Source organism: Lygodium microphyllum, chromosome 14 (assembly GCF_053477565.2).
Source record: "Lygodium microphyllum isolate KBCC chromosome 14, Lygodium_microphyllum_v1.1.10, whole genome shotgun sequence".
Taxonomy (NCBI): Eukaryota; Viridiplantae; Streptophyta; class Polypodiopsida; order Schizaeales; family Lygodiaceae; genus Lygodium; species Lygodium microphyllum.
In genome coordinates, this window is record NC_141148.1 from 12,905,311 (window position 1) to 12,921,229 (window position 15,919).

The 15,919-nt window shown below is 40.4% G+C and overlaps 1 protein-coding gene across 8 annotated transcripts in view; it reads left to right on the forward strand.

Annotated features, from left to right (window-relative positions):
* Positions 1-15,919, forward strand: part of LOC148025334 (uncharacterized) — a 226,239-nt gene that overhangs the window by 31,416 nt on the left and 178,904 nt on the right. For 7 of the 8 annotated variants that reach the window (XR_015693048.1, XR_015693049.1, XR_015693050.1 and 4 more), the window contains exons 4-7: positions 11,112-11,349; positions 11,592-11,944; positions 12,133-12,206; positions 12,429-12,603. Coding sequence is in view for 3 of the 8 variants with exons in the window: in XM_087692375.1 (XP_087548501.1) it covers positions 11,112-11,349; positions 11,592-11,944; positions 12,133-12,206; positions 12,429-12,603 (840 nt within the window). In the remaining 5 variants the exon portion in view is untranslated. The remainder of the gene's footprint in view (positions 1-11,111; positions 11,350-11,591; positions 11,945-12,132; positions 12,207-12,428; positions 12,604-15,919) is intronic. The other variant, XM_087692374.1, reaches the window with a different exon arrangement.

A 15,919-nucleotide genomic window follows, 5' to 3' on the forward strand; every position in this document is an offset into this window, starting at 1 on the left:
AAAAATAATTCCACCAATTAATAAATAAATTGGTTAGGCCAATTTGTCTTCCAAGTATCCTTGAGTAGTTATTAGCTCTTAGATCCGTATTACTTTTTTTGTATAACCTACAAATGTACATTGCATATCATCCATGTATTCTAGACATGCCTTGCAAATGTACATTGCATCAAAATGCATATTCCATGTATTCTATACATGTCTTGTGAATATATAGTTTTTGAGCCTAGATACAAAACATGCCATATGCATACCGACTCATAGTAACTAGTACATTGCATAAATCCCAATGGCAAAAATACTGTCAGTATACAGTACCTTATACAGTACCTTAGATGCAAACCAAGTACATTTGAGATCCACTATATAATTGAGTTGTCCATCACTAGGGGGTGGAGATGCAACCTTCCCATCAAGCATTAGGTAATACTTTGGACCTTCTATGCTCTGCTAAGCTTAAAAGGGCTGGATCCAAAATGACTCTAATTGAAACATGTCAAGATAAAGGGCATCATTAAGGATGATCTGCCAAGTCACCCTCGTCCATCCAATCGCATTCTTTTATAGGTGAAACAATGTTGAAACTTTACTAAGAAGCAGATGGAAACTTTACCTCTAGATTCACTTGCCTTAAAACCTCCACTAGGTTCTTGGCCTTTTTCCCTCTTAAGCATTGTGATGCTTTATACTTTCACATTGTTGCAATTCCAACTTAACTAATATGCAACATTGCTTCTAGTTGATGAGCCCCTCTTGTGTACCTGACATGTTAGAAGCACTAGATGGATTAGGAAACACTCTTGTTTGCATACTTATGGACCATTGCAATGTGATTGTACATGGGAATTTGCATAGTACTGGCCATACCAAGATATATTTTCCCCTACATTGTATGCATTAATAGATGCATTTCCCTGACGGCCAGCAGTATACAGAGCATTTGCATGACCAACATTAATACCATGAGTCCCAAATAGAGTAGGTTGCATATATGCATTGGCAAACTTGCTACTTTGTGCTCCAACATCATTCCAATATTGTTGTACATGGGGTTATGCATATTACCAGCCATACCTGGATAAATTGGGCCTTGCACACCATGCATTGGTTGCTGCATACCATAAGGAGTTATGCCATACATCCTTGTATCCGGTCCTTGACCCACCATAAAACTAGTGCCACCACCAAGGTACCCTGGTTGCCCCATCATTGTATGCATGCCTTGCTATCCAAAAAGCATTGGATTGGCACTTCTAAATTTCCTTCGGTGCATCTTGTTGTCTCGAAGCTCTTGAAGACAATTTCCTCTTCTTGCCTTTGCTGGCTCTATTTGTGATCCAAGCTATGCCTGTAAAGAAATATGCGTCTACAGATAACAAATACAATCATAAGACAAAGCACATATTAATAAAAGAACTCAGTAGGGGTAGGTAACTCAAGGACAATGAACATAGAAGATGAATGAAGAATAATGAATAAATACCTCAAGCTCTTGTGTCTCTAGGACTAGGGCAAAGAGTGTGAGCTGGAAGTCATCCTCTGTATGGACCTTGAAATGTAGTAGACAGCCTTATAATGTTACAGCAGCAACAAAGGCAGATTTGGAGAGTCTAGATGGATGAAGTTGGACAGCTTAGAAGAGTAGGTAGTAGATTGAAAATAGTCACAATGATGTTGGTGATAACTGCTGCAGCAAAACACAGCAGTTTTGATGATGTGGCAGGATGTATAGCAGTGCTGAACAGTAAATGTAGGTAGAGATGATGACATCAGCAATAGGTGATAGCTGCTGAGTTAACTATAAACACAGGCTGGAATAGGTCGACAGTAGCAAAACACTGCCTGTGACCACACACACCCCACCTACGCAGAAAGGGGTGACAGTCCATAGAGCTTAGGATATCAGAGCAGCATGTTGACCACGAATACAGGGGTATGCAGTTGCTACACTAGAATGAGATAACCGAGATCTACTAGCCGTGGGAGATGGAGCATCGAAGCTCAGCTGAGAGTACATAGTTGACAATGGAGAGTGAAGATATAGCATGACTCCCAATGCAATTACCAAGAGTGTAAGTGAAATTGCAAAAGTACAACCCTTAGACCTTAGGGTTGTTAAGGTGTGTTCACACCTGAAAGGTGTAAAATATGGTAAGTGGCTAAACTGTGTAACATAAACATGCAAGATAAAAAAAAAATGTCACTAGGGAAAAAAAACCTCTCGCAAGGAGAGTAAAAAGTGCCCCAATGTCCTACCGTGGATCATGGACACTCCTCTATGAGCATAGGCGTGAGTCAAACCCAACAAACCCCCCATGGAGTGAAAAGTAATCAGCATACAAGGATCATCCACCAAAGGAGATCAAATTTAAAGCATTGCGAAATGCTTCAAATTTGTTGAGAGAAAGAGCTTTGGTGAAGATATTTGCCATATTGCTAGTGGTAAGACAATAGACAAGGTTGATATCTTCTACATGTAGCCTCTCTCTGGCAAAGTGATAGTGGATCTCTATGTGTTTCATACGTGCATGAAACGCTGGGTTTTGTGCCACTGCAATAGCACTTTGACTATCAGTAAACAAAGGAGCAGGCTCCGTGAGAGATACATCAAGATCAGCCAACAAATGTCTCGGCCACGTTCAGCTATGGTAGTGAAAGCTGTCTTGTATTTAGCTTCACAAGATAATGTGGCAACAATGGATTGTTTCTTGTTAAGCCAAGAGATGTAAGATGATCCAAGAAAGAAACTGTTTCCACTTGTAGGGTGATGTGAATCAAAATCATGAGCCCAATCTGAATCACTGTAAGCATGTAGTTGTAGTGGTCCCCCCGTTGCATAAAGCAATCCAAGAGTCCTAGTACCCTACAAGTAATGAAAAACATGCTTCATAGCTTGCCAATGCGACATGCATGGGCTGTGCATATATCTGCTCAAGGCTGAAATTGCAAGCTGAATATTTGGCCTTGTATTGCATAAATAAATGAGATATCCAACTGCTAGGGTATATGTATGGATGTCAAACAAATCACTGTTATCATGCAAGGATAGCTTGAGTCCAATGTTCATCGGTGTGCTAACTGGCTTGCAATCTTGTAAGCCAAAGCTCTCAAGAAGTCTACCGATATAGTTGGATTGTGATAATCCAATGCTTCTAGCATCATGAATGACTGAATGCCCAAATAGTAATGCAAAGGACCCAAATCTAACATTTCAAAAGTTTGTTGCAAATTTTTCTTGAATGCTGAAATTTGATCAGCATGTGGCCTTGTGACAAGAAGATCATCTACATAAAGACATATGACCGGCAAGGATCCCCTCTCTTTGCATACGTAAAGAGTAGACTCTAATGGGCTGTTAATGAACCCTTGGCTAAGTAAAAAGGCATCAATTTTTGCATACAGAGCTCATGGAGCTTGTTTTAAAATTTAAATCATACAAAGCCTTTTTCAGATTACATACCAGTGTTCGGATCCCTCAACTGCAAAACCAATGGGTTGGTGTATATACACTTCTTGAAGTTTCCCATGTAAAAATATAGTCTTAATATCAAGATGACCATGATGGGCAACCAAGCAACCATATACCGAATGGTAGTCATACAGGATGTAGGAGCAAATATCTCCTCACAATCAATGCCCTTCTTTTGCGCGTAGCCTTTTGCCACAAGCCTAGCTTTATACTTATCAATGGATCCATTTGCGTTTCTTTTCAACTTATAAACCCACTTTGTATTGATGGCTTTCTTTTCAAGAGTCAATGTTACTAAATCCCATGTTTGATTCTTTATGATAGAATCAAATTTAGCTTTCGTTGCTGCTATCCAATGCACACTTTCTTAAGCATCCTTAAAACAATGAGGCTCCTCATCATCAAGTATATGTGCTGCCCTAACAAACTCCATAGTATTAGCATGATCATGCAGATGAGCTTGTCTTCTAGTACAACCAACAATAGGAGCATCCAAAGGACTATCTTTCATAGTTTGCAAGTACCATCTAGGCATCTACCTAGCTTCCTAATTGTGTACAAGCTTTTGCTGAACCTCGAATTCAACATCTTGCTAAATATTTAGATCAGCCATAGGCTGAATTTTTGCATTGCTCAATGGAGTAGCTGGTTGAACATTGTGTTCATTTTTTGAAACTCTAGCTATATCACCAAAAGAAATGGGCAACAACCCTTAAAACACATCATTTGTAGCTTGATATGTATCAAAACCAGCAAGGGATAATTCTGATTTTTCATCAAAATTCACATCCCTTCTGACAAACTGTAACTAGCCTATCTTCTCGAATAGGGTGGTTTAACCTGATTAAGCACTTAATTACAGCAATCAGCAAATGAACATAAACTGAAATGCTCACTTTACCTTCATAAACTTGGATAGTGGACACCCTGTTGGCCCCAAAATTGGCGCCCCTTTTGGTATTTCTTTAATTTCCATTGCTAATGGATAAATTACAAGCCGAGATTTCACAATCTCCTTGGCTGATTCAAAAGCCCCTTGCTGTTTCAATAATCAATAAAGCATTCGGGCAAATTGCTCCTTGATTTTCACCCAAGACTTGCTCTAATGGAACCCCAACTAGTCAAATGCTGTCCCAAATTCACAATAGATGGGCTGGCATCTGAAATCCTCACAATTCCACGAATTTTCGGTGCTGATTTCAGTGTACAATGCCTTTGACTGATGGCACGAGTGCCAAGGTAGATGCTAAACCCTAATTACTGCTGTAATTTAGGGTTTACAGTAGTAAACTCTCTGTTGTCCACCAAATTTGGTTGCACTCTACTACCAATGGCTGAGAATTACTGAGAATGCTTGAGCATAGACTGGAGGAGATGAGAGAATGTTGTAGAGAGAGAGAAAATCAGCTGAAATGTATCTTTTGATTTGTAGCTTTGATGACAAATCTGATGGCACCAATAGCTTGAAAAGGGGGGTAAAACATCAGCTCGGCTGGCGAGCCCTCCTCTTCTACCGCCGCCTCTCTTGAGGTGGAAGAGAAAACCTGCTGCCCCTTGTCCTATTGCAGTGCGCGATCAATCGTTGTTGCCCCTTAGAGCCAAATCTGATCACCTTCTTTCCCTCCACCAAGCTCAGAATGGCTGCAATTCAGCTTCCACCACCCTCCAACAGCCTTCTCCCTAGTTGCATGGGAAAGTTCTACCAAGTGGCAGCCTTTCTAATGCATTTTCAGCCATTAAATTAATTTTTCAGAATTAACTAATTCTGAAAATTAATTTCAGCCCTTTTGACCCTGCCCAAAATTAAACATGCCCATCTGTAATGAAATTGGCTAGGCCATTTGCAACTTGGAGTGGTTTCCAACCTCTGTTGACCCTTAGACTAGCATTAATTAATTAATTAATGCTAGTCCCTAGTGTCATCGCTGACACTTAACGGCCAAATAATTGTCATAGGGTCCAACTTGGCACCAACTGACCATCAAAACCCAGTTGGCATAACTTAACAGAACTTTTGCCTTTAACATCCACTGCATCCTCGGGGTCCTTGGTCCGTTCCCATGAAATAACTGCCATGTGCATCACATGTGCTAAATAACCTTGCATATTTGATTAATAACTTAATCAAATGTTACTAGCAAGATTAAAGCATCTTAAAATTTCACGTCCCCGTGACACAAATACTTTCTTGGAAACAGAATCATATAGTTTATATCATTTGCTCTCAGTGTTATACCCTACAAAAATGCATTTGACAGTCTTGTTGTCCAACTTCTTTTGAAGTACTTTGAGAATATGAGCATATGCAAGATACCCAAAAGTACAAAAGTGGCCAATTGAAGGTTCCCAGCTGTTCCAAGCCTCAAAAGACGTAACATTTTTTAATGCCTTGGTAGGGCGCCTATTCAAAACATGACAAGTACACATAACTGCTTCCATCCAAAAGCCATGTGGCAAACTTTTAGCTTTTCAGCATACATTTGGCCATCTCCATGAGTGACTGATTCTTTCTTTCTGCAACCCCATTCTGTTGTGGAGTATATGTAGTAGTATACTAATGGACAATGCCTTTCTACTCCAAAAAATTATTCAGCAAGGAAGACATGTATTCCCTTTCTCGATTTGAATAGAGAGTCTTAATCTTGCAACTAGATTGATTTTCAGCATGTGGAACAAAAGCAAAAAATGCATCATACACCTTTGACTTTTTTACCAATGAGTAGACCCAACAAAAACAAGTAAAGTCATCAATGAAGGTGACAAAATAATAACATCCACCCAATGACTTTGTTTGCATAGGACCACATACATTTAAATGCACAATCTGTAATCTGGCAATTGCCTTAAAAGCAATATTACGAGGAAATGAGAATCGATGCATTTTTCCCAAAATGCATCCCTTACAATACGCTTGGGAGATCTCTCTAAGAGAGGTAAACCATCTAGCATCTGAGTATGCTACATAAGCATCAAACTGCCATAGTTGACATGCGCCATGTGAGCATGCCATAACTCTGTCTGTGACATAGCAGGAGTAAGAGTAGATGCTAAATAGACTGATTGATCATTTGAATAGGTATCTAACTCTAAGAGTCCATGATTTAATGTGCTAGTCAAAACTAACATCAAGAATTCTTTATCCCTGACCATACATTTGTCACCAACAAATGTGACTTGCATACCACACTTTGCTAAAGAAGAAACGGACAACAAATTCTTCTTTATGTTTGGTATAAATAATGCATTTTGCAAACGGAGAGTAGAGCCCTTAATGGCTTTCAAGACAATCTTTTCAATACCTCTAACAAGGTAAGATGCATTGTTGGCACACTGCACAGACTTGCCACAACAGGAGCTGCAATAATAGAGGAAAACAAATTCATGCGGGATGTAATGTACTTAGAAGCACCATTGTTAAAGAACTAAGTGTTAGTATCCTCAGTAGAGTCAAATGCTCTATTAGTCCAAGAAGAGTCATAGCTGCAAGTGTAGAAACAATAGTTACGGTCTATAACCAAAAGACACGGACTCTGTAGCAGTAGAAGGTACATTAGAAACAAGTATTCCCGACTCCTCCTCCTTCTTGGCAATGGGCTTCTTACATTCTGTGATGTAATGACCTAGCTTCTAAACAATAGTGGTGCTTGCCTTTCTTGGCTTGTGTGCCCCCCTTTTTCTTGTTGCTCTGTGAAGTACTTTAACTTCCAAGACTTTGCGAGCATTTTTTGACTGCCTTCCCTTGCCCTTTTTCCTTGCAATAAAAGCCTATTTAGAGGCTATTACATCCACCCCACTATTCTTTCTTGTTTGCTCTTCTTCTAGGAGCAAACTAACCAATTGAAGAAAGGTAAGTGGTTGTGGAGAAATTCTCATGGTTAGATTTAAGGCCGTGTGGAAGGCCAAATAAGAGGGTGGCAAAGAATTCAAAGTAGGAGAGATCATCTGTGCATCAGAATAATACTCATCTACATTCATTAACTGCTCACGCAAGTCTTGAAGTTTGTTAAGATGATATTGCATGGCATCACCTTCATCCATCTTCACATTCCCAAGCTCTTTCTTTAGGAAAGAGATGTGTGTCTCATTTTTTCCAGCAAACATCTACTCAAGTATAAGCCATGCTTCGCATGAAGAAGCTGCAAACCGTATGTGCAGGATTATAGATTGTTGAACTACCAATGCAATCAATGACAATGCTTGAGAATTCCATGTGTCCCAAGCCTTTTGTGTTGCTGATCTTTGGGGAGCGGCCTTTGACCATGTCCTCTTGGAGGAGGTGTTGCAGGAGTCACAACTCTAGGATGAACTTCTTCACCACTAACATAATCCCAAAGACTTTTTGCAATCAGCACATTCTTCATCATGAAAGACCATAGAGAATAATTATTGTCGTCCAATCTATCCTCCTTGGATACTTATGTGAACACATCACTCTATCCTTGATTGGCCATAGCAAATGTCACTAATTAAAGAGCACAAGAGCAAAAGCTAAAGTTGGAACAACTTGGAAATCTAGAAATTTCTAGAAATTACAGCATGCACTACGCTGTGATTGACAAATTTGTGTCACACTCTGTCAAAACTGTCCAATGTACACACTGTCCAATGCACAAACAATGCTTAGCAACACAACCAATGCAAAATCCCCAAAAATTTGCTGTCCAAAATGCACAATTTCAGTCTGACCTTGCAATACATATGCCAATGTCCGCCAAGCATCCAAAAGCCCCAAATTCTGTGACCTGAATCCCAAGAAATTTCTGCAATGTGTGTGTCCATGGCACGTCGAGGAGCACAAATGTACTCCTCGGGCAAAAGCCCCTTGCTATAATTCAAAATTTTGAATAAAAATGAACAAATGTCTCTTTTACCTCTAATGCTCGGCTGCGAGAGCCGACAAGCCTGGTGGAGTAGAAGGCACTGACGTTGGCGAAGGTGGCGAGCAGCTGGAGGAGGCGTTGGCGGTCGTTGGTACTGATGGCATAGCTGCAGGTGGTGCCGCTTCAATCAAGGGGCAGCGGGACTGTCAGGCGCTGCTGCAGGCGGTGGAGTTGCTGGTCAGCAGGGAGTTGGTGTAGACGGCGACTGCGTTGGAGGCGCTGGCGGCAGACTAGACCAGGGTAGGGGAGTTGTAGACTGCGGGAGCTGCAGTAGGCGGCGGTGGTACTGGCGCAAGGGGCAGTTGAAGGTGCTGGTGGACCAGGGAGCAGCCCTGGCTGCCGGCGCAGACTGGAGATGGTGTAGGACTGTGCAGCAGCAAGTTGATTGACAAGGAGAAGCTGAAGTTGGAGCTGACTAAGATCTTCGAGAGGCTGGGATGGTTCGTGCAAGCCCACAGCTTTGATACCAAATGTGGGAGATGGAGGATTGAATCTCAGCTGAGAGTACACAGTTGACAGTGGAGAGTGAGAGAGTGAAGACACAACATGACTCCCAATGCAATTACCAAGAGTGTTAGTGAAAGTACAAAAGTACAAGTCTTAGACCTTAGGGTTGTTAAGGTGCGTTCACACCTGAAAAGGTGTAAAGTAAGGTAAGTGACTGAATTGTGTAACATAAACATGCAAGATGAAAAACAATGTAACTGGGGGAGAAAACCTCTCGTAAGGAGAGTAAAAAGTGCCCTAGTGTCCTACCCCAGATCACTAACACTCCTGTGTGAGCGTAAGCATGAGTCAAACCCAACACTAGTGACACGAGTAGCACTTGATAGAGCTGAGTGATCAGTCCAGATGCTACCCCCATACCATTTCATCAGGGATGTATGACATACTCTACACACCGATCCTGATTGGGTGGAACTAGATATCTGTGTATCGTTCAGCCACACAACTAGACATGTATTACCTCATTCTTCAATTCCATCCCTACATGGCATTTTTTTGTCTTTCTAGACCTGTTTAGGGGCTGGTGGCAGCAGATTTGGGCCACTTTCCATGGCAGAAATCTTCATTTTCTCCGTCTTTAGCTTCCTCTCTTATCTATAGACATTTCCTTAGCAATTCTCAGACATTTTCAGCAGATAGCAGCCATCAAAGGTGGACAGCAGGAGCATTTGCTGCTGTAAACCCTAATTTACAGCAGAATTTAGGGTTTATTAGTGACCTCAAGTCCCATGCTAGGAAATTGAAAGCCTAGTACTTGAAATCAGCAGCTGGAATTCAAGGATTTTCAGAGCTTTGAAGAGGCCAGCCCATCCCTATTGAATTTGGGGTTCATTTTGACCAGCCAGGGGTCAATTGGAGGCCACACCCTTGTTAGAGCAAGGGGCAAATCAAATTGAAGGCTAGCCAATCATTTTTGATTGCAAGCAACATTGGATTTTGAAGGAGATTGGAGCAATCTGAGTGTACTTCTTCCAATTGCAATATAAGCAAGATTATTGGACAATACAATCTTGGCCAATCAAGAGCCTATTGTCCAAGATTAATCAGTAACATTTGTATTTCAGTTTATAAGAATCTATTGCTTGCTGTAATGAGTGTACTTTTGGAGATGGAAGGCTGGTTTCAGTAAATGAGGCTGAAGATACCACCATAGAATGAGAATATAGATACTTATAGTTCAAAGGAGGAGACAACTGCATAAAAGACTAAGACGATTGCTGATGGAGCTGAAATGAAGGCAGGGCTGATCAAATGCAGGTTACATCAGCACACAACACGATGAAAGCAATCCAAACAGCAGCTGTAGGAAGTCACCTTGCTGAAGTATGATGCGCCCAGGCCAGCCAAAAGAAGACAACAGAAAAACACAAGGTTTAATGGCTTTTAGAGCAGTCGTGCAGAGTAAATCAGACCTGAAACAGCAGTCAATTATAGGAGAGGTACCAAGACCAATCAACTTGGTCTTATGAGACCATGTGAAACAGATATAGAGCTATGGAAGCAAGACAATGAAGCTGCTGTATACTACTAAGCTGAACAGAAGAACAAGAACAGATGAACTTGGAGACAATGAACTCGGCAAATGGAATCCATATACCAAAGCATGAGAGTGTGTACAATCCACATAGGCTGTAGGCAACTGGTTGAGTGCTCCTAGGCTCCTGCTCTCCAAGAGGATGCAGCATGCAAAGATGATAGACATGGAAGAAATGAAGCCTATAAAATAGTTTGAAATGGAGTGATACTGTGAGCAGGTTGGCCAGCTGCCAAATATGTCAGAAACATGAGTTGGCCCCACTAGCATGTAAATGGTCTGCGAATAAGTGGCAAATGTGCCTTTCTAAATGCCCACTAAACATTCCATGATATGTACAATGCTAACAAGAAGGACAAACCTAAGAAAGTCTCCAATCAATGGAAGACTGGCCATTATGAACTGGTGTGGTAACTCTAGCTGGGAACAAAAACTGTGTTGCAATTAGCCTTCCATCTCCCTAAAGTGCAAGTTGTGGGACAAACTCGAGGTGATAAGGGGAGGATAATCACATTACACAATGGATTGTGGGTGGGAGTGGCTTTCTTGTGTGTGTAATTGGTTTTGTCTAGTAGGTGGAAAGGTGAACATTTTATAGGTGTTTCTTGCTTTAAATTGGGAAATGCAGGTATTTGGATCTCTTTTCAAATGGTCTTCTGTTTTGACATCTGCTCCCCTCCTTTTCAGTTTGATTTTTAAAAGGAACTTCACTTTAATCTAGCTGATTTTACAGAATCTACACGTGATCTAAAGGTCCAAGGGTCAAGGACTGAGAAAGAAGACATTTCAGTTTTATGGTCAGCCAAGGAGCTGCTGACTGTTGACCATCGGCCAAGTAGATTGAGTCAGAGGGCTCGAATTGAAGCAGCAGGTGGTTTTGTATCAACTTGGGATGGGGTGCCAAGGGTGAATGGGCAGCTTGCAATTTCTAGAGCTATTGGTGATGTTCCATTTAAAAGGCAAGCCACAGGAAGAATGCTGTTCATTTGTGTGCACTTTTGATCATTGAGCTTCTAAATATCTAGTCATGATTCAGTATCTGGTTTTTACCATTGAGTTTAGACTTCTCAATGGCAAGTCACTAATTGATAGTCCATCTCCGCCTTATGATCACAAATCATATTGGGCTGTCTAGAACCTCAAAACATGTTATACTTGTTTCTCTAAGATGTGTGGAATTTTTATGCTGTTTCTCTGTTAGGTATGGTGTCATTGCTGAACCGGAGTTTACAGAGTGGCAAGAACAAAGTGCCCATGACTTGGCTCTACTTCTTACTTCAGATGGTGTATTTGAGAACATGAAGCTACAAGATGTTTGTGATATACTGCATGATAGATACAAGTCATGGATTGACCTAAAGTTTTCACAGAATGAATGCACGTTGGACCTGGAACTTTACTCCCAAGCCCTTGCTGAGACCATTGTTCATTCGGCTTTTGACAGTGGCAGCACAGATAATTTGGCTGTGGTGGTTCATTCCACACATTTTGGAGCTGCCCAAGAGTTGACTAGCCGCATAATAACTGTGGATGCTAAAAATCATCATTTGCATAGTAAGTTAGTCTTACCACTATCAAGAGCCAGCATTATCAAGTGTTATTGTATGTGGTGGGTAGTTCACTCATTGTTTCCTGGAACTTTTTACTCCAAACGTTTTTCCTAGGGATTTTATGAGGTTTAATATAATTAGACTTGGCATGCCATATATGGGGAGTGATTGTGACCAGTGAACTTTGTGTAGGTCCAAAATCTAAGAGTAGGGAAGATCTTGTGTTGTCAAGCGATATGGATGGCAATCAACAAAACAAAATTATGGTACGTCTGATTGCTAGATACTTAGAGTTTAGATTCTTGAAGATATCATTTTAAGGATGCATTACAATAAAATCTGTAATATTTTCAAGGACTTGCACCTTCTTCTCGGTCAAAGAATTCAAATTACTTCTCACTTTGATCACTAACAATGTTGCTATGGCTATTTTGACTTTCTAATGAAACTGTTTACTTACAAAAGCCTTTTCTCTTCATTTTGAATAGCCAAAGTTCATTGAACAACAAGGAGCTTGTTATGAGCTTGTTGAAAGGCTTTCAACTGGTCTTGTGCTGCCGCTAAGAACTTTTCTTGACCATGGAGTAAGTGGTTTGGACAAACTTTTGGAGGATATGGCTACCCTCAACACCAAAGACTCTATTGCTCTTGGGCAAAAGACAGGTAGTCTGTATGAATGTCACATGTTTTGATGCATGCTAAGTTGAAATGATTGTTCTGGAATATTGTATGTGCATTTAATAAATCAGAATATTGTTGCAGTTATGAAAGGATAGGAGCTTAATACAGGTTTGTACAGTCATGAGACACACACACACACACACACACACACACATGCACACACACGTGCATTTTTTGTGTGTATGTATGTATCTACTGTCTATCTATCTACGGTTTGTATTTTGTGTTTCATGATGGGATATATCATGGATAGCTGTACTTATTGGTTGGTCTTGTAGGTCACTTTGGTCCCTAGTAAACCTAAATTTATGGACATAATTATAGACTTTCTTATTTGGTCCCACAGGTTATTTTGGTGTCTTATGGATGTCAATCCTGTGTTCTGTTTGTATGTCTACGTCAGGGTTTTTCTTACTTGTGTACTAATAGATATCTCTTTTTCTTGGAAAAAATAATGTAGCTCTTTCTTTCTCCATGTGTGTACATGTGTTTTTTGTCTGATTCCAAAGAAGCAATTGTGTGAAAATCTTCTAAAATTGGGAATCAGATACATTGATGATGTGACTGATGAGGACAATGATAGATCGGTGGATTGGAAATCAATACACAATACCCTGGGATGTCGTCTTGTCCCTTTGAAACAAATGCCCTCTAGGAAGGTATATAGGAGTATTTTGTCTCCACCTTGGATTGCAAGCATGGAAATGCTTTGTGGCACTTGGATAAATCTTTGGGCTAGTAGAGATCGAATCTGAGTAAAATTTGGAACAATAAATTTCCCTTGAAGCAATGATTTTTCTTGTGCAGATGCATTGTTAGAGTACTTGTGGGATAAAAATTGGCGAAGATTTGTATTGCCTTTTCCTGTTGCCATCAATACTTACATGCAAATGAGATAGTTCAACATCTACTTTGGTTTTCCCAAAAATTTGAACATTTTTGGATGGTCTTTCTCAGCAGTTGCATCCCTGATTTTCAGCTGAAATATTTGGACAAGTCTTCTAGTTGTTTGGAAGGTTTCTTAGACAGATCTTTCAGTATTCCCTATTCTCCTTGTGCATTTTTGGCTGTGCATGCACACGCATGTGCACATGTGGGCTTGCTTCTTGTGTCTAATGAGGTATCAAAAAGAGAGTGAGGTTTCACTCTCCCCACTAATGCTGGTTGCAGCCCAGCCCTCAGCCTGTTTCTTTGGCCCGAAACGACACAAGAAACATTTCCACATCTTGAAGGTCAATAACATGACTATATCTCGCAGCCCAGATGTACTAGGCTATCATACTAGCAATCAGCTCCCATCTATGACGATGTCTCTCAGTCCACTATGCTTTGAGACTCCAGAGTAATCTGGAGTAGGGGTCTTGCTCATATGCTGTCCAATGTTGAGAAAAGAAGAACTTGCCTAAACATCCTCATAGCCACATGTTGGGCCTTTATCTATGACCTAGGCTACAGCCCCCCCACTTAGTGCATATTTGACTATACTAATTGACCAGTGCTATAACTATGCTAGTTATAGGTAGGTGCAATAAACTAAATATAATAAGTGATAAGTCAGTGGCCATGTGAGGATAATGACCACTGATATGCTAAGTGTAGACGTGCGGACCTACCTAACTAGGTGGTCCATTATCAATGTTCGCACGTGTTGAGCTTGCCATCTCAACACTCCTCCTCAAGCATCCTCAAGCCATGGGACTTCCTCAATTCGAACAATCTGCTCACCTTGTCCAAGTCGCTCTTTTAAACAACTTATGTGGAGCACAGAGTGAACTTGGATTTCTGAAGGTAAGTCTAACTCATAGGATACGCTACTTATCTTCTTGGTAATTTGGGAACAACTTCAATGCCTTGAAGATAATTTATAGCACTTGCTGATAGTCATTGAATGGGAGTCCTTTGGGACTTTAAGGTAAATCCACATGTCTTCTTAGAACTCCCTAGGAGTACGATGTTGGTTAGCATAAAATGTGGCACGATCTTAGGCCATTTTAATACTTTCCCTCGCAATCGTCAACATCTCATAAATGAGCTATAACCAGCAGTCGCATGCTTAGCACTGTTATAAGCAAACTTAATTTGAGAAAGATAGCGCTTTCAATCAAATTGTGTACGGAGAGCTGCTTCATAGTTTGATTTGTCCAATGGGTTTGCCCACTGGTTTTTGGATGTTCCGAGGATGACATGGACAATCGAGTTTTCAATTTTTGAAAAATCGTTCGCCAAAAAATGGCCAGTAAACTTAGGATCCCGGTCACTGACTATGTCATCAGGACAATCATAAAGTCTATAAAGGTGTTTAACAATGAGACTAATCAACTCGTGGCTTTTCATAGTCATGTTTGTAGGAATGAATCGAGCCATTTTTCTCAATTGGTTGACCACAACCCAAATTGCATCATGACCTCAATTCGTATGAGGTAACTCTAATACAAAATCCATAGAAATGTTACTCCATTTCCTATCAGGGATTTGTAAAGGATGCAACGTCCCTACTTATCTATGCCGTTCAACTTTGTTAAATTGACACTGTGAGTACTCACGCACTTAAGACTTAACTACAATTGTAATATGCAGCCAATAAAAATAATGGGTAACTAAGGACAAAGTCTGATGTATGTTGGGGTGTCTAGCACTTGGTGCATTGTGACCTGTATAATTTTTTTTTGCAGATATCCTGATTATTGAACACACATACTTTGCCTTGTTTAAAAAGTAATCCATTTTGAATGGAATACTTTTCCGCCATCTTTCTCTCAAGAGCTAGCCTTTAGGCATCTGGAATGCCTAAGCTTTTTGGGCTACTAGGTCTCTCTTGAACTAGTTACGAGATCTTATCAAAGTGAAAATCATCTTGGCAACACTCTTTAAGAGAAAGATAGAAGTCAGTCAAAATTTTGGAGAAGGATAAGGCATGGACTTTAGAAATTCGACCAAGAGCATTGGAAACCATATTAGTTACGCCCTTCTTGTAGCGAATTTCGAAGTCGAATTCATGCATAAGCTCTGCCCATCTTGCCTTACAGCCACAAAGATCGAACTAATCGTGTAAGTATTTCGATGAATAATGGTTTGTCCAAATAATAAACCAAGCACTATACAAATAATGATGCCATAATTTAAGCATATGGACGACTGTCCACAATTTCTTCTCTTGGGTGGTATAACATGTTTGGGCATTGGTAAGCTTATGGCTCTCGAATGTGATAGGTTGGCCATCTTGATAAAGGATAACACCTAAAGCATAATGACTCGTATTCGTGTGAACCTAAAAAGTTTTATTTGGATCGATAATCTG